At 36.7% G+C, this 19,188-nt stretch overlaps 1 protein-coding gene across 1 annotated transcript in view; it reads right to left on the reverse strand.

The window, feature by feature from the left end:
* Positions 1-19,188, reverse strand: part of SKAP2 (src kinase associated phosphoprotein 2) — a 114,661-nt gene that overhangs the window by 14,356 nt on the left and 81,117 nt on the right. The window contains exon 10 of the mRNA XM_082753062.1: positions 3,301-3,369. Coding sequence (XP_082609188.1) covers positions 3,301-3,369 — 69 coding nt within the window. The remainder of the gene's footprint in view (positions 1-3,300; positions 3,370-19,188) is intronic.

Genomic DNA, 19,188 nt, shown 5'->3' on the forward strand with positions numbered 1-19,188 from the left:
TCAGAGTTTATTTGACAGATCAAACAGCAATGGCTGCCAGCCTTCCTGATGGTAGGCTCAGACTGCTTATTTGACTGAAAAATACTGGCATCTAACAATGCAGGCTTGAAGAAAGAAAGGTGAACAGTTCTGGTAACAATCTGACAAGTATATCTCTCAAGCACAGATTTCAAATGTTGTAAATTGTTTAAAACTTAAGAATGCCAATGGATTACTCAAGGAAAAACAAAGCTGTAAGAACATTCTAGCAGCCTCAATAGACAGAAGAAAAAAAATGGAAGAACAGATTAAGAGTCCATATTTTATGAGGTTTCAAGTGTGCTGTCCCACTGTAGCCTAAGCCAATTTACCAGCAGGTTGTCCCTTTCCTGCCCCCTCCCTCGTGCCAATTTTGGCACTTGCCATTTCTGAGCACAAACTTGGCAGAAAAACTACACTGACCAAAACAAAATCTGGAATTACAACCTAAGCATGGAAATGCACCACTGAAAAATTAGAATGAATACAGTTGTGCCTGACTTTCATTGATCTTCCATTTCAACAGTGATGGCATCCAAATTAACAAACTGTGCTATGGTAGTGACTTACAGCTACCAGTTCTACACTACCTGCTTGCAGCTTGCTTGTGAATGAAGGAACACATAGGTACATTTTCATTTCACTCCTGTGGTTCAGTGCCCCATGTATTAATGCGATCGTTAAGCAGCTTGCAGTTCTGACTCACATTCCTTAACTTTTGATCAGATTCTTCAAAAAGTTTATAGCATCATATTCAACAGTTACTAGTCATGGTCTGGGCTGTTTTATGCTATTTAACATTTGAAAGAGGTGAACTGGAAAATTATTACATACTACTGTGTTCTTTTTTGGCATTGATGTGCTTAACATTTACCATACTGAAAGCTTAGAGATGGGGACACAGGTAAAGTTTAAAATTAATGCTACCAAAAGGGCTCTGCCTTATACAAGCACTCTTCAATGCAAACTCAGTGTTGATCTCAATGCTCAGATGAGATGTACCCAGTTAATGAACAAAATTGCTTATTCTGATGATGTCCTAAACTGCAAAGACTGCCTGTAACTACTTATTTGCCCTTTATCCCATAAACTAGAAGAACATATAAAATAAGGGCTAAATAATGGTAGAATATTTATTTGGACTTTGGTCTAGCCCAATCTGTTCAGTATAATCTTTCTAATTTCCTTTCTCCTGTTGTTCCTTACTTACATAGGCATTTACCCTAAAGCAGCACAGAACATGATGCTGACTGAAATAGTCAGCCTCAATGCTATAGCAGTAGCAAAAAAGACATGGTAAGTCCTATTGTATAACTGAAATTCTTATATGTTTTGGTATTTTTAAATAATTGTGCCACTAGCAATTAATGTAAAAGCTATCCAGCAGCAACAGTCAACAATCAAGACTGGAAGGTTAACAGAATTCAAGTCTGAACATTATTTGAAGTCCAGATGGGTTAGGACAAGAAAGGAGTAAAAAATAAGAGGGGTTTTGTACTTGTTAGGCTGAGCTCACAGACAATTTGCAAAATATTTTCTGTGAATGTATGTGTTGTTTGTATGGAAAAAACAATAAATATTCTTAAATCAGATTAGATATTTATGATGTGATGCCAATCATAGATACTTATGTCAACTCAGCCCTAAAAGTCTGACAAATTTTCAGTGTTAACTGTTTAATATCAGTAGAATTATTGCTTGAAATTAATTCAATACTGGGGGAGAAGAGTTATTGTGCAGGAAATTACTACAAAGGCTAGCAAGACAGACAAAGCTCTTCTCATGGCAGTTGAAACTTTTCAGAAATGAAGGTGCTAAGGTTTGGATTTCTTAAAACTATGCTCATTGAAAACTTCAAGATAATATATTAGTGAAAAAAATCCTGTCAGCTTTGTAATTGGATTGACCCCATGCTCGATTATGACAACACACTCTTATAATTACGGTAATGTCTAAATGAGTATTAAATGCTAAGGCTGTAATGAGTCATGCTGTCTTACACATGTTTTTAGCAAAGCACAATGCTAACAGCATTTGATGACTTGGCTCTTGTTTCCTTTCCAAGAAAAGCAACCCAAAACTCTTTGCAGCAACCTGTTCCTGCTTTCCTGTACAGGTCAGGAAATCAGGCCTCTGTTTCCTCTCCACATGTTGCAACAGGAAGAACACTGCAGAGCTACTTCCTAAAGGAACTCTTTTTGCCCACCCTTTCCTTGACAGCCCTGAAAGAATGATGTGTATTATGTACGATGGGGGAAGGTGAGCCAGATTGCATGTCAATGCAGGTCACGGTTACAATGCAGCAGATCTCAAAAAGGTGTAAGGTCTGATAAGAAGCAAGTCTTCCCTACTTGCTGTGTCAAATCACCACTAGTTTATCTAAAGGTCTGTGCCCTTGAAGCACATATATATCTTGTTTTTAAGCATAACTGGAAATACATTTCTGTCAAGAAAAGTTGTCTGGTCATGTGACTGGACATGGTGTGTGCAGTTATTTTTCCAGTCTCAGAGACAATTAGCACAAGGGCAGTTTGCCAAACTAAAGCTGAGAGAATATCCTTCACAGCCTTTCTGGGCATTTGTGTCCTTTTCCAATTTTTATGCTGCTGTCACTGGACTCTGGCATTTCTTAGCCAATTCATTTGCTTTCTGTGGTAATCATATGCAATGAAGATATGCATGGCCAACATTTAAACAGGCTGCAGATCAATTAGTGGTCTTAAGTTTATCTGATTTTTATCAAAGAAGACAGAGCTTTGGGTCGATTGTCAGAGCCTGTGTCAAGTTGACCTTTTCAGAGACGTCTACATTGCCAGTCCCTTGGGCAACTTGTTGTCCCCTGTTAGTCTCTGAATGGCAGAAGTCTGTTCTGCTCAAGCACAAAGTATACACAGATGTCTATATTACATTCTTATAGGTTTGACAGCAACTGCATGTTGTATCTATAAACTGTCCTTTAGCAGTGACACTTCCTCAATGATGATAAGCTAATTTATGCAACTAAATCTCCTTTGTGCAGAAATGAAAGCTAATTGAGTCATTACAAAGTAATTCAGGAAGGAATACCTTGTATAAATTGGCTTACTTTATAAATCCTTCTCAAGTGGTTTTCATGCATCCTAAGTGGTGCTAAGCAGTTTTGCTGCCATCAAATACCCAGGTGAAAAAGACAGCTTTAGAGAGCTACAAAAACATTATTTTAAAACAGCAAAGGGAAGAGGGAAGAAAATGAAGGTAAAAAGAAAGTACATATGCAAAATAGAAAAGAAAGATTTTAATTACCTGAAACAGTGGTAACTTTCTCCTGGCTCCATTTTCTTGGCACTTCAGCCTTTGGAGAAGCACTTTCTTCTGCAAAACACATAACTGCAAATGAAATTCTGAAGGGATACCTCAGCTGACAGGAATTACAGCCCACATCAGTCTGAAAGCCACACTCTACACATTTTCAGATCATAAGCCCTGTTTACTATTTTGCATTTGTACAGAAGTTGGAGCTTTGTTATTTCTGTGGTTTCCCCCACCCACCCAAATACTCCAAAAGCTTTCTTTCGAAATCTCAGTTGTGAACATCTGTTTCCCTTTGCACTCTGCTCTGAATACGGTAATATAGAGCTGCAGCTCTGCTGTTGTTCAGTCATTCCAAAACAATTAGAATGAGGGTCCTCTTCTGCTATGTACATTTCTTGCCAGGATCAAGACAAGCAGACTCAGGAGTGAAAATGTACTGAGCCCATACGAGAATTCAGAAGTTCTACACAGGCATATGCAGAGAAGGAAGAGGTTATCTTATCTTTAGCACCATCACTGAGATGCACATGAGCTAGTCACCTGCATGATGGGAACGCAGCCACCACAGATGCCACACATTCAGTGCTCCTGCTGACTGAGGCTGACCATGGTTTTAGGCAAACCAGACTGTATCAAATAACGTAGCGCAAGTTTAGAAGAAAAGAGAAAGCCTGGCAGAGATCAGCTCTAAAGCATGCTTTCTGGCTAACAGGCTTGGAACACTCCAAAATCCTCACAGGCGATTTCGTAAGATGCGCTCCATACTCATCCCATACAGATGGGGAATTCTCTCATCCCCATACCCTCACACAAGTAAATTCACACTCAGTCAGCACAGGGACACAAGATATGCTCTGCACAAGTCAGTCAACAATTTGTTGAGGCAAAAAAGGGAACAAACTATGAGCTCTTTTTAAATTGTATTCTTTCTTTAGGGTCATAAGAAAGTAGAAACATATTTACCTTGGCCCTTACAGTAGACTACAGCTGACAAAGATGCTTCACTGAATGAAGAAATAGTATATTAATAAGCCCACTTCGCAATCGAGAATTGGACTTTTAATACATTTGAATTAGCAGGTGTTGCTACTCATCACATCTCATACTGATATTCACGCTTCTTTTTAAGGCACATGTTTCAGCAGCTTATTTTAATAGTTTGTTAATGATAGACAAGAGGTAAAGAACTCACAGCTTTTTAAAATGTTCCTTATTGTGCTACTTTTATGTAATTTGCCTATCTACTTTGACAAAGAGTGAATTTTATATCAACAGTTCAAAGGATTGTTAGCCTTGTAAAAATTTAATCTACCCGCAAGACTGTTCCTGCAAACATTAAAGCAGATGTTTAAAGCACAAGAATAGACCTGTTGAAATAAGTATGCATAATTGTTTGCTAACCTATATACGCAGTCATACAAATATTACAGTTACATCATGAGATTCACTGTACAAAGAGCTTTGAACTTCTGCCCTACTAAGACACAGAGCTTTTGCCATCTGGAGAAAAAAAAACGCACGCACACACACGCGCAATAGAAGTGGGATAATCTGAAGCTGCAGTACAACACAAAACACTCCAAACTGTTTACTGCATTTAAATGTATTCCCCCACTTGGCACACCACTTGTGGCATATTTCCAAGTACACTCATTTGTTTGTTTTAAGCACTTAGAATTGGAGTATAAATGGCAAAAATACATCCCTGTGTGCTGTCCGGAGCACTAGGAGGCACTGTCATTCTATGGCTCCCATACCACAATTACACCACTCACAGGTATTATGATCCCATTGCCAGTCATATTTTCTGGGATGCTCCCTTTTCCCACAAAGTTTCACCCAACACGGTATCATACATTGATTAAAATAAATGCTGGTCTTACACATTAACAAATTCTTAGACCCTTATCAATTTCTGTGTTGAATGTAGCATGGATTTTAACTCTATCACTGTCATGGTCATCAGACTAACAAACTGAGAAATGGCTTAAGTAGAGGTCAATTCAACTGAAGAAAAAACAGCTGAAGAGGTTTGAAAAGATTTTTATAAAATACAGTTGCATATATATAAATTGCACTGTGGTTTCACACAAACAGTAAATATGCATTCCTCTTCCTAAAAAACGTACTTAATAACAAGAGTTTGCCATAACTATATTTGAAGACAAGAAAATGTCTGAAACAAAGTTCTTTGAAAACTAAAAAGGTCCCAAATTCAAACAAAGGCTGTCCACAGTTTGGATCCCAACCATTCCCACTTAAAACACTTTGTTTCACACTACAGAGTTGTCAAAGAGAGAAAAAACTAGATAGCCTTCAAGTGCAACTAGACTGGAAGAGGCACTCCAGAACCGCACTGAACACAGTCCAACTGCTAATGGGCATTCAGTCTGAGCCAGACTAAAATGACTCCATAGGAAAATTTTTCTGAAACGTGCAAGAGCAGACATTAGGTCTTCAACACAAACCTGCGCTTTACGAATTGGTTGAAAATGGTCCACACTACTTGCTAATGTAATCATACAGTGCAGTAGATGCAATAAGTTTGGGTTACAGTGGCAAAAAAAAAGTGTTTTTTGGTATTATGTCCTGAAGTAACGACTACATGTGGGAGATGTCCTTTAAATACAGTAGTCTCAATTACCCAGGGACTTACAGCTGTGCTCAAATCTGGCATACTGAAGTTTATCTTGCAATATGGAATAGAGTTAAAAGAAGTAGAATTTAAAAAACACAGCAGAAGTCTTGCAGTATTATTAAGATACCACATAAAAGGAGTCAAGCAGACCTTTAAAATTATCTGGCACAGAGTTTCTCTTCTTCACACCATTGCTGCCACTGCAGTAAGAAAATAATCTTTTCTACCTTCTCATTATGTCAAAATGAGAGTAATCAACATTAATCAAACTAGAACTTTTCCAGAGCTGCATGTAGATCCAAAGAACAAACATCTGGTCCTTAAGGCACATGTTCCATACTCAGAGACCCTAATGGCAACCAACTCCAAAATTCTTGCAGTGACAATGCAACAAGGAACTCATTATATTTATTAAGTTGTTGGGTTTTTTTAGTTAGTCCCTGAAAGATGTTCAAAATAAATTATTTATTTTGCAGTCTGAAGAAAGAACAGAAAAATAAACAGAGAACCATAGATGATTCTATCATCCACATGATTTTAAAAGAGAACAATGAATACTACACTAGCTGAGTTTTTGACATGAATCAATAGATTTTTCTTCCAATTTCTTTTTCTTAAAAGGAAAAAAAAAATCATACCACTTGCATATAAAATGGATTAGAGCTTGGCTCAAGCACTGCATTCCTACACTGGAATGTGGTATCTCCATAATAAATATGCATAAATTTAGTAGTTTCCTCTACCAACACACTCCTTAACCATCTTCGAATACTAGACACTAATTTAATGACATTATTAAATGTTTTTTTTTTACTGTGTTCTGATCTCTGAGACAGACATTGCCATTGCACAGCATTAGTTTATACCTTGGATAATCCCAGCATGTGGGTTAATATATCCTATTCAACACTGTAATAACAGTAAACAAAAACAGCTCAGCTATGCAGCAAAATCTACCAAACCACACAGATGGTTATAAGGTTTTCATTGTGTGGTTTCCATAGCAATCATATTGCAAATCTGGAAGCTTCTTGCAAATAAGCAGCTTGTATTTACATGCCTCTCGGCTGCAGCACAGAACTCTACAACATGTGAAGTTGTTATTCCAATCACATATTGTTATAAAAATCACTGGAAGATGTTTTGATCAGTTAAGATAAAAAACACTGCAATGAAGTAATTGTTCATCAGTTTCATAATGATACAAGCAATCATATGCTTGTAATGTGCATTAATATGTCTTCATGTGAAATCTCACTGTGATGTCAAAAGGTTATAAACACATACACAGGTCTTGTAAGACAATCCCCCACTCCCCCCCCCCAAAAAAAAAAAAAAAAAAAAAAAAAAAAAAAAAAAACTTGTATTATTAAATAGACCATTTTAAAGATCATAGTGCCCTTACTATTGTACTCAGCAGGGATGAGAGACGCATGCAAACACAAAGGTGTGTACAATGAAGAACTCTGCTGCCACTGAACAGCACACCTCTCTGTATTACTCTGCTTAAGAAAAAGAAACAATGGCTTATTAACACCAAGAGTATTACTCCCCCACACACACTGCTTTTTTCCCTACCAAATAATCTCTCTGCACAAATGTAAACAAGAAATTTCAAACATGAATAAATGCTTACTGTGAGTAAGAGTTGAGACCTTTTGTCTCCCAGATTTGTAATTTTATGGATTGACTTAACCCCATAACAGATGGGTTATTATTCTAATAAGAAACATAAATCAATCCAGCTATGTAATTTTGAAAAACAGTGAGAACTAGCTTCTTACAGACAAGACTATTGACAAGGAACATTTAAGCAATTCCAAACAAGTAACAATAAGGACACAAAATTTAAGTACATAAAATCCTTTTTTTTATAATATGGCCAAACTGACACATTCTGCTAGCATTAGTTGTGAGGGCTAGAGACCATCTGGGGTCAAAGGAGTAAGAATTAACACCCTGTTCTGTGCACGGCCAGCACGCTGCCTCACTTAGCATTCCAGAGGACGATGCTCCCCAGCCTCAGGAGCTGAAGGCATCTGCAGTATTCCCACTGTATGCACACCTGTACATACCCATACACTAGCTGATTTCCTTGAGAATTACTGTGTATTTTTTTCCAATTGCACTTCTTAACTTTAAAAGGTGCTCTTGTATACTCAAGTAGCCACAGTGCAGGACCTTGGGTGCAGCAAGGAGAGGACAACAGACAGCTTTGTTATAATAAATAACAATACATCTTCATCTGACTGTATTAGGGTGCTTGGTTTGGGGATGAAAATGCCTCCAGGAGGGTGACAGAAGTGGGAAACAAGCTGGTTGCTATTTAGAGGAGACTCTAAACCTAAAAATTTCTTGGTGTGATAGAAGAGATGACATTTCTTACATTAACCCTACTTCTATGGATCAGATAGTTACCAATGGCTCACAGTGAAGCCATATTCCTGCATGACAAGCTTGAGTGAAAACGCTGATTCCCATAGCAGCAAAGATGAAGACAGAAATGGGCTACACAGACACAGGTTAAACACTGGGACTGTAGAGGAGGTGACATGAAAGTGGAAGTTGCATCTGAGGAAATCTTCACCACTGTGCTCAGAAATATCATGGGAAACAGCCAATAAGGAACAGTATTCGAACAGAAAACCGAAAGAGATCTCCACATGCTGAACGATATAAAAATACATTTTAAATAAAAGCATTATGAGTACTGAGATGCTTTAGTTTCAGTTGAGGACAGAACCCACGCCAATTTCCAGCCCTAATTCCTTTCAACACATGTGATCCAAGACTGATTCCAGAACAGATGCAAAAGGTTTCATTCAAATACACTACCAGATAAACTGGACAGGCCTGCAACTGATTCTTTTTGTGCAAGTTTTAATCAGTTCTTTGAAAATGATTGTTATTCAAATTCCAGAGTTGGCAAGGTTGAGTACATGCACCACTCTGTCTGTACTACCAGTAGGCAGTAAAAGAACTTTGTCATTACAATTAACGTTGTACTGACCCCATAATGGCCTTGAATAAATACCACTGGCTGTGTAAGGTGAAGATAGATTCGTGAATTCATTTGGGATAGAAGAGACCTCTGGAAATTGCTAAGTCCAACACCCTGCCCCAACTCTGAAATCTGAATCAAGTTTCTATGAGACATTTGACTTCTTTTGGTACTCCATAACACTGTCTGAAAATCTAAGCTATTCAGCTGCAGATGAAAGCTGCAGATTCAGCTTTATATGGATCTGTGTATTTTGATGTCTCATGTATGATACAGTTGAAGCTAATGACTTTACATAACAGAACTATTTTGTCCAGATTTTGCTAAGACACCAGATGTAAATTTTACTGACTTCCTTGAGGAATCTGGCTTTTTTTTTCCCTGTTGCACTTCTTGTATCTTAAAAAGGTGCTCTTGTATGCTACTATTACTCACAAAGTAGACTTTGTAATCAACTATCTCCAGATAAATGCTGGAGAAAAAGATGGTGAGAAGGAGAGGAAGTGATACTGGAGTCCCAGAATATCACTTTTAGATTTTCTGCAAACAATTCTCTCTCTTTAAACAACCTTCCTGAGACACCACTCAATGAACCTCAGCATATGTTATGGTTTGTCTTAATCAAAACCAAAAAGCAGATACATTTTCTTCCTGACAAAAGCATTTTGGAGTCATAACATTTGCTACACTAAAGAGTTAAATAAACCAAAAAAATCAAAGTCCCAGTAGGGACAAACACAAAGCACACTTTAGGTTACAATTCCTTAGTCTACTGTAGAAAAATGCTGTTTGAATCATATAACTATTGCCATGAAGAATACTCACAGAGTGCAGTAGTAGAGAGAAATAATCAAATTGGACAATATGGGGGAGGGACCTCTTTCTAAATACGTGTGAAAAAGACACTGAATTTCTCCTATATTATCTTATACGTACCCATTAATATGAAACATACTATGGCAACAGATTATAAAAATATGTTCATAGAAGCAGGAAGATACTATATCATTACTCACTGCCCTACTGGAAAAGAAAAATTCTAGTAGAAAATATTTACTATGATGTTTTAGGGTAAAAAGTGTGAAGATTAAGTAATAAAAAAAAATACATCTCTCTCTTTGGAGGAAAACCAGTTGCTCTCACACAAGAGAAAAAAAAATTGAGCGTTATTGGCAAGGTCATCTACAGTTGCTGCATAATGCAGTGTTAAATCTTATTTTTGTCTCAACACAAGCAGTTGGATCTTCTCACTCTACTGTAATTTTACAAATTTTTCAGGAAATGTGGGAGCATGCTTTGCTTAACTTACCTTCCCTACTTGTTGAGACCTGAATATATGTGATTGCCTTCTCTCTTTCTTATTCTCTTTCCTTTCTTCAGTACCAAGTGCCCCAGTCCCCTTGCTTTCCTGTCTGCGCCCCATTCTGCAGTCACAACCAATTTGTATAAAGATTATATCCTCTTCAGAGCCCATAAATTTTGTTCCTTTGCCAAATGCAAAGGTTGTTGGTTATTATGAGAGCTGCAGTTTCAAGGGTTTCACAAGGCTCTTCAGGCTTTAAGAGCAAAGTATCACAATGGGAGGAAAAACATGCTCAGTCCCCTGAATGACAGAACAGAATATACTCATTAGGACAAGTGAACAATCCACAGAGATACAGGCAATTCCTGGGTTTAATTATGAATATATTAAGATTTCATGAACTCAGCTTCCTGCTTGGAGTGCCTGCTTGAAGCTCCCCTTGCAAATAAGCAACCTTCAGTCATGTTCTGAGTGACAGCTAAATCAACATAGTTGTTCAGATCCTAGCAATAAATAACTTAAAATCTCAACTACAAAAGATAACAAATTCACATTCTCTACATTATCTTTTTCTTCTTAGGCAGATATAGATGCAGAAGAATTAGCAGTTTGCCTGTTTAAGGCTATAGAAGAAGAAACAAAATTAGCTAGGCTGACAGAATTAGGAGGAATAGAAGTACGTAAAATCTCAGCTACACCAATAGCAACCTTGGCAGAAGAGAAGGTAGAAAGAAGCAGAAAAAGCAAGAGCACATACTAGGAAAGGCCATGTAGAATGTCTGATTTTGGAATAGTAAAATTTCTTTGACAAAATGATCTAATTATTATTAATAAAATTCAATACAAATATGCCAAAGTGCAATGTGCACTGCATAGAAATAAGGGATGAGTTTTGCACTGACCTTTTTATTTCCTCATGAAGAAAGACCTGATAATAGTAATTCTTCTCAAGAGAAAAGATAAAGGTCATCACAAGCAAGTTCAATCGTGGATATACACACAATAATTATAATGAAGAATAAAAGAAATTACACAGAGCCACTTCCAGAAAGTCATTCATTTTTTTCCTGTCTTTACGTTCACAGCTACTACGCGTTTACAATTAAATTCATTATTTCAGAAATTTGTTTTCAAAAATCAAGCCTCTTAGAATTGTCTCATCCTATATGCTAAGTGAACTGGTCAGAATATATTAAACTCAGAAAACAAAAACATATTTGATGAACAAACAAGGTTTCAAAAGTGACTTCAGAACAGATCCTTTACAAATTCGTTAATTTGGATTTGGCACTTTTTAAAATGTTATCTCTACTTTTTGATCAAGAGATTATATAACTTGCATACCTGAGCAGAAGGACCTTTGAAGGTAAGGATTCACAATAGCTTCCAACAAAAGCAGTTTTGGCTCCACTTCTAAAAAAAAAATGTTCCTAGAGCCTCAAATTTGGCCCACAAAATCCAGGCAATAGGCATCTTACCTAAATCCATACTTAAACATTAAAAGATAGTATAAAGTACTTTAAGATACTGCTTTTAGTAGGCCTCAACACCATACAGGAAAGCTTCTGGGGCTTAATGTTTCTACAGGCTTATCTGGTTATTTGGCTAATTAACAACAACAACAAAAAAAAACACTCCCTCCTCTATCCTCCTCTCTCTCCCCCAAAAAAGTAGTTGCAACTACTGGACAGGATGTAAATTCATACCTCAAAGGAACAAAACAAGTAATGTTGTTGAAGTTGATTCCATGGTCGTCTTGTAGGTTCACAGGAATGTGCACTAGCGACTGCTTGCCTAAATATGTGTGCATGCACACAAGACTGTTCGTATGTATATATAAACACTATAAAGATTTATGTGAATTCACTGTAACTAAATTAATTTTGTTTGTCCTCTTAACCTGTAATGGCTCTTAGTTATATAAATAGTTTAAGCGTTCAACATGACATTTTATAAACCTTATCAATAAGATGTTTTGCTAAAGTAAATGTGGTGGCTATTAAAATCTACATAGAAAATATAAATAGTTCTCTACGTAAATACATCTAGCAATCAAATATTCAACTAGCTAATCTATACTGTACAACTCTGTACTGCGGTGTTATTTGACAAGCATGTACAGGAGTTATATTTCTCAGGCTTAAATTTATATGATATAGAGAAAAAAGTCTTTAATGTCAAGTAAAGTTTCCTGTACTCGTTGATCTGCAGCAAGATTTAAATCTAAAAGCCATTTCTGAAAACTACATATCCCTAATAGTGACAAATGTGACTTGACATAGTATTTACATACATAGAATCATAACAAAAGCATCTTGTTTAAACCACATAATATCCTTTAATAATCCTCAGGGTTGAAGTATTCAAATTTATAGTCTGATTCCAGAAATGATTTTACTGAAAAAAAGGACAGAAGACAAGGCATTTCAGCATACTTTGCTGTAGTGAAAGGAAACACAATACAGTTGTTGGCATGTTTCCACAAGAGAAGTCTGGCTCCCAGATGCTTCTCTTGTGACTCCTTTAAAAATGTTCTACCAAGACATTTTTGCATTCTCTGTGTTGATCATTAACGGCACGTTGACAAAAAATAAAAAATCAGCAGCTTTCACCCTTTTGGTGCTTTCATGAAAAGTAACAAACACACACCACTGACTCTTTTCACACTGTTCATGGCTCATGCTACCAAATTCAATTACACCAACTACACTAAATTTTTCTCCAGCTTAAATGATGAAATAAAGCTGCTATATGGTAAAACATGCTTGCTATGATTCACTAGTAAACAAAAATCAGGTTAAATCAGAAGTAAGCAGAAAACCGTAACCGCAACACAGACTGTTTAGACTAACAATATCTGGGGGCAATATTTCCACATTAATTCCTACCAGTGTTAATAAATACTCACCCATTCCCCTGTTCTCATACACTAGGCCTGGAGTGGGATCACCAGCTTTGGATGTCTGATCTTACTAGCCCTACACGCACCTCCAAGAGATGAGGGAGAATGGCAGGGATCTGGAAATAGTTCATAAGCAGGAGGTAGTGCTCCCTAGGCAGCTCACCATTTTACTGTGGGATTGGCATGCAGATGGTTCTCATGAAAATCTGGAGTCTCCAGAGGCCGAGATTAGTTGAATTCTCTTGCAGACAGTACTTTAGACTCTTCAGGCCTCATGCCAGAGATATGACTCCCAGTTGCAGTGTACGAGGAATCATTTGCTAGGTCTGAGCTAGGTGATTTAACCTGGAAACTGGGTCTTATGGTCCTTACGGAAATGACAACAAAATTGTATCTGCCTTTGTTTATTGAATTATCTGAAGTCACTGCTCAATATTTAGTAACGGAGACACCTCACTTCTTCAGAAAAAAAACTGAGACAGGCATGAAAGCCAGCATAGATTCACTTAAAGTATTTTCTGACAATGGAAGAAGAAAGAAGCTCCTTCTGTGCTCTAGAGGCTTTTCTGTAGACAATGGTTTTGCTTTGAATATAAGAAGAAAAAACAACAACAACCAAAACAAAACCTCCCCTGTGCTAATTGTATTCTGAACAGGAATATTTTCGTCCTACCTTGCTCCAAATTTCACTGACTAGCAACAATCTGTCCACAGTCTCTTCTGACTTCCTAAGAGGATGTTCTTTCCTTCACTGCTGAAGATCACCTGTGTATCTGCCCCTGCACATCCTTGGCGCATCCCTGTGCCTACTCTAGGCACAGACTACTGCTGCATCTCTGGTCCACCCCACTGACCACTTTTCTTTCCTAGGAGCAACCAACCTGCTTCTTTCAAAGACATGGGACCAGCCCAGGGAGCAGCAGCCAAGACGGACAGGAATCCTTTTCCTACAATGCCTTCCTTGTGTACGTGCAAACTAAACATGACATCTGTTACAAATGCAGTACCACTGTAACACACAAGCAAAACAGGTACACATGCATACAGCCAGCAAGAATCACAAAGATCTGGTTAATTTGTAGTGCTTTGTCTAATTTCTCCATTTTAAGGTGAGTGGGAAGTAAAGTAGGTAACAGATAGAGTACACTTAGACACCAAAAAAAAAAAAAAAAAATAGAGGTATTTATTCTGATGCCTTTCCAAAGGCTTAAAAATTCAAATAAGAGGATTGTATCTACAGTAACAGAATGAATAAATCAGCCTTTAAAGCCCACCTTGCTGGGTCTTATTTGAGAATCCAGTTGTATAAGTTATGGTTCTTTAATAGCTACCTTGTGGAAACCAGAAAAGTTGAGAAGCAATAGCCTGAGGCACCATATAACCTCTGGTTGCTCTTGTTTCTCAAAAGACTCTGCCTAATGGTTTTAATAGCCTGATATGCAGTCATTCATCACAAATTCAAAAAGTAAAGGTTCCTTGATCTATCTATATAGCATTTATCACAGTTATACCCATGTAATAGAGCAAGCCCAAATTTTCTATTTTCATAAATATACATAATACAATTGACATTTTACTTTGAACTTGCTAAACTACAGCAATTCCTCAAATTTATGGTTAATAAACTATCTCACATACAAAGACATTTCTTCTGAAGGCTTTGCATTAGAATTATTTCACTGCTGCTTAATTAGATAAAACCAGTGCCACCAAAGAAAGAACTTCAGGTCCATAATCCATTGAAGACATGCATGCATAAACAAAGCTTTGCTCACAATTAACACAAAGCCAACTCTCAGAAGCACAGTCCGCATCAAAAATGCTATGATAGAAGATTACTTTGTGTGATTTTGTCTTTCCAGGATGACAAGCTTTTCTGAGGCAGAATTCTATCTTTTTCTAAAAAAAAACCTTCTGTCACATACTGTTCACATCAGATCGGTTTTCGAGATCAATAGTGTCAAAAGTTGTTTAGCGCTGGTGCATAGAAAATAGTATAAAAATGATTGATCAGTACATGCAATAAAATAATCTTATTTCAATAAGTAAATTCATTTCAATGAGATGTGTGCTAATTAGTTTTTGAAAGACTTCTTTAAATATAAAATTGCATGATTAAAAATACTTCCTTCTTAGATATTCTTACGTCAGGCCTTCTAACTTTTAGAAAACCAGCTTCAAAACGTTAACAGACAACACATATTTAACAAGCATTCCCAGTTTATTTTAGTTTGGGGAAATTTTTTTTTTTGGTCTGATTTAGTACTTCTGATTTGTTTTGTTTTATACTCTGAAATACAGAAATAAAATTCAGCCTTTGATAACCCGAGACTTTGATAAACCCAGCCTTTGCAACATGAATTCCTTAACTTATTATTATAGTTGATCACAACTCAGGAAGGATATTACTGTTTTTACTGCTTGTAAACTCAGAAACCTGTCTTGCATGCATTTCAACAAGAGGAGAATAAATACCTAAACTTAATAGCACATATTTGCCATTTAGTGTATGTAGATAATGCTTTCAACTACTTTGGATTTCATATCTGACCATGGTTCTTTCTACCACTACAAAACAGGAATATAGAAGATGCAATCTGAAATTCTGAAAACGTAGGCTTAGAACAAGCAATGTGTCTGAGTTAAAAGGGAAGAGAAAACAAATATAGAAGTCAAGGCATCAGAGAACACTGACCAAACAAATACTGAAAAGCAAAATCACCAAACGAGATGTGCAGAATTTTGGACTAATAAAAGATACCATAATTTTTCACTGTAAATGTGTCATTCCAAATAGCAGTGGACAACGACGGTCACACTAGACACATGTCCAATGTAAATATAAACAAAGTTAAAAACAGAACTCAAATTAGACTAAGTTTTTGTACTCAATTATTATTCCGTTTTTAGTGTCTTCCTCACATTTGTATGTTTAGAAATATGTTTACTGTCTCATGCACATGTACCATTGCACAGCAGTCTTTCTGACATCTATGGGACACCTGTTATCTACAAACCATCACTTAATATTCACTTTACAAGAAACACAAAATAGTCTGTGAACCTTATTTTTGCCACTTCCCACTCAAGGGACATCTTATTCTTTTCAGCTACACTAGATTTTCTTACCTCCTCTTCCATCACTGACACCTAACATCAATAGAAAGAAAAGGTTCCATCCTTAGATGTAGGATTACATTAATTGAAGATAAACCCAAATTCTTGTGGCAAACAAAAGCTGAGATCCAGGTATCAGGTTCCTAACCACCTTCTGAATATGAAATCTTCAAATAGCAAAAAGTTGCCTGGATTCATAACTCATGTCTCACAAGCATTTAGTGCCAGCTGGAAGACACTTTATGGTACACGTAAATCCCGCAAGAGTGTTGCCTCAAATCCCAGAGCAACAGAGAATTCAGACACGGCTCCAGTCCATCATAGCAGTTGGGATTCAGCAATATACGGTTTCAATAGGTTGTTTTTCAGTGATTTTCCACATCTGACATATAATCAAAGACACTGAGTAGACCCAAAATACCAGTGATCATGACAACAAAACCACACATCTCAGATGGAAAACAAAATCTTTACTATTCTCTGACACCAACGTGTAGTTTACATAGGCTTTTTACTATTATTTTTTACTATTATTTTCTTTTAATTTACAGCAAAGTGAGTAAGCCTTGTAGCAGTCCTTACTCTGATATTATACCTATCAGTAAGATATTACAGGCAAAAATATCCCATATGTATAAATAATTAAACAGTTAAGAAATTAATACTTTTCCCTTAACAACACTGGGATCCGGCCTTTGAAAAAAAATGGTTTTGAAGAATGACCTGTACTTACTGCTTTAAAAGAAGGGGGAAAAAAAGGCCCTTGAAGTTCTCAAACATGAAAGATGTTTTGATGGAAATTACTCAAAAACACTTTCAGTAATTATTTTGGAAATTCATCTTTAATACTGTTCTCAAGAATTCTGATCTTACACCTGGTCTTTTCAGCTTCAAATATTCCAGAGCCTACATGTACTTTATACTTAGAAATCACTTCATTTACAAATAAAATGCAGTTAGAATTCTGTCTGTGGAGAAAAAAAAAATATCAATAGCATATCAGTGCTACGTACAACTTCTGTTGGTAAAAAGTAAAGAACTCCATAAATAGTTGAGGCAAACAAAAGATGCTGGGAGGAATTTAGACAATATACCAGCATATATAATATATTAACTTAACAGCAATCCTTGCAAGTAACATCTCAGACTCCTCAATTACTTGTGTCTCTGCTGACTCAGACCTACTGCTCTGATTCACACTGGTCCATTAACAGTTTCTTTATTTTAGCCTGCTGGGTGTAGGAACTAATTGTACACCTGTAACCCACTGCCAGACACCAAATGCAGCATTAGTCCTATGGGCCTTGACCATGGTATATTGAAAATTCTAAAAGTAAGCAAAGGTCTTCTGAAAAGGAATTTTCTTTAACACATCACTGTGAAATCTCACTTCTAGCACCAAAGTCAATACATCTGACACTGCATTTTGAGAACACAAATATTTGCAATGAGTCGGTGTTCCTGAGTGACAGGCCAAGCTTATACTCAAACTCCACTAAATAATCATGACTTCCTCCTTCCCAAGAGGTAAATCAGAGATCACGAACTTACCTTTTTCCCCTCTATGCTCAAGAAAAGGTTACAACATCATAAAAAACAATTTCCTTCCTCAAAGCTCAAACGACCCAGTAGCAAGAGAGATGAGGATGGTATTAAGTTATGCTGCTAAACTGCAGAGGTTAACTGGCTGCTTAAAGAGGCAATCATGAGTCAGAGTCAGGCTGATCATTCCCTATTTTCATAGACAATGCTGGAAAAAAGTTCTGAACAATATCGATATAATTTTAAAAGTATACTAAAGGACTTTGTTTAAAATAAGTATACACGTTAAAAGAAAGGTGTTACCTTCTATATCATACTTTGTGTTGCATAAAACTTAAGACATTTCTTACCTTTCCCTGAGCTTTCCCCTGGTTACAGTTTCGCTAGCTAAATTTCTAACTACACTGCAAAACAGAATTATTGGCCACATACTACAGCTTGACCAAACTGTTTGGCAGAGAATTGATAGTGGGTATTGGAGGACAAAGGCAAGCTTTTCATTCTCATGAACCTTGTCCCAGTCAGAGACTAAATCGATCCCAAAATTTAATTTACAGCAAACTGGGAAGTGATGCAAGTTGTATCGAGTGGATTAGTTCTCAACAGCAGTTCTCCTAGCTAGAGATCACTACAGTACTGAATTTCACTGTCCTTACTTCTCTCTCACCCAGAAGTTCTCTATTTTATGGACAAGCTAAAAAAAAAAAAAGACACAAAGCCAAGAATGCCAATTTATGTCACACCACAGCACTTGGGGATTTCCAACCTTACCTGTTCTGTAAGGGCAGCTTTTCATCTTTATGCACTGAGAAGCACCAAAAAAAATTCAAATCTTATCTTTAGAAACATTTTAATGGAAACTATACTGTACACAATGGAATCTACTACTACAGTGCAAACTTGTGAGCAGAAAGAGAGCAAAGAAAGACAAGATTGAAAATTAATATAAAGATGTTAACTTCAATTAAGACCTCTTCTCTCCTATTGTGCAAGACTGCTGTAGATGGTACACAGAGCTGATATTGCAGGAAAGATCGTGGTGGCAAGCAATGGTTGGCTTTGCAAATTCAGGTTTGTGGTCCATGCACATGAGACCAAGGAAGATAGTAGAGAAGGCCCTTAAAAATTATGTCACTAAGACCCCAGGTTAATAAATTGTCTTCATGAATTGTAACAGATGTAACATCTTTAATGCTGACAAGTATCTCCCATTCTAACAAGAATAATTTTTTATTTTTTTTGAAGAGCACTAGGCTAAAGACTCAACGCATCCAATTAGATCTACACACATACACAAAATTATTTAATAGTACAGTTCTAGAATTTATGTTACAGAAAAGGAACCACCTGTGCTTATAATATCCAGCTGTAGACTG

The sequence above is a fragment of the Aythya marila genome, assembly GCF_965140915.1.
Source record: "Aythya marila genome assembly, chromosome: 2".
NCBI lineage: Eukaryota > Metazoa > Chordata > Aves > Anseriformes > Anatidae > Aythya > Aythya marila.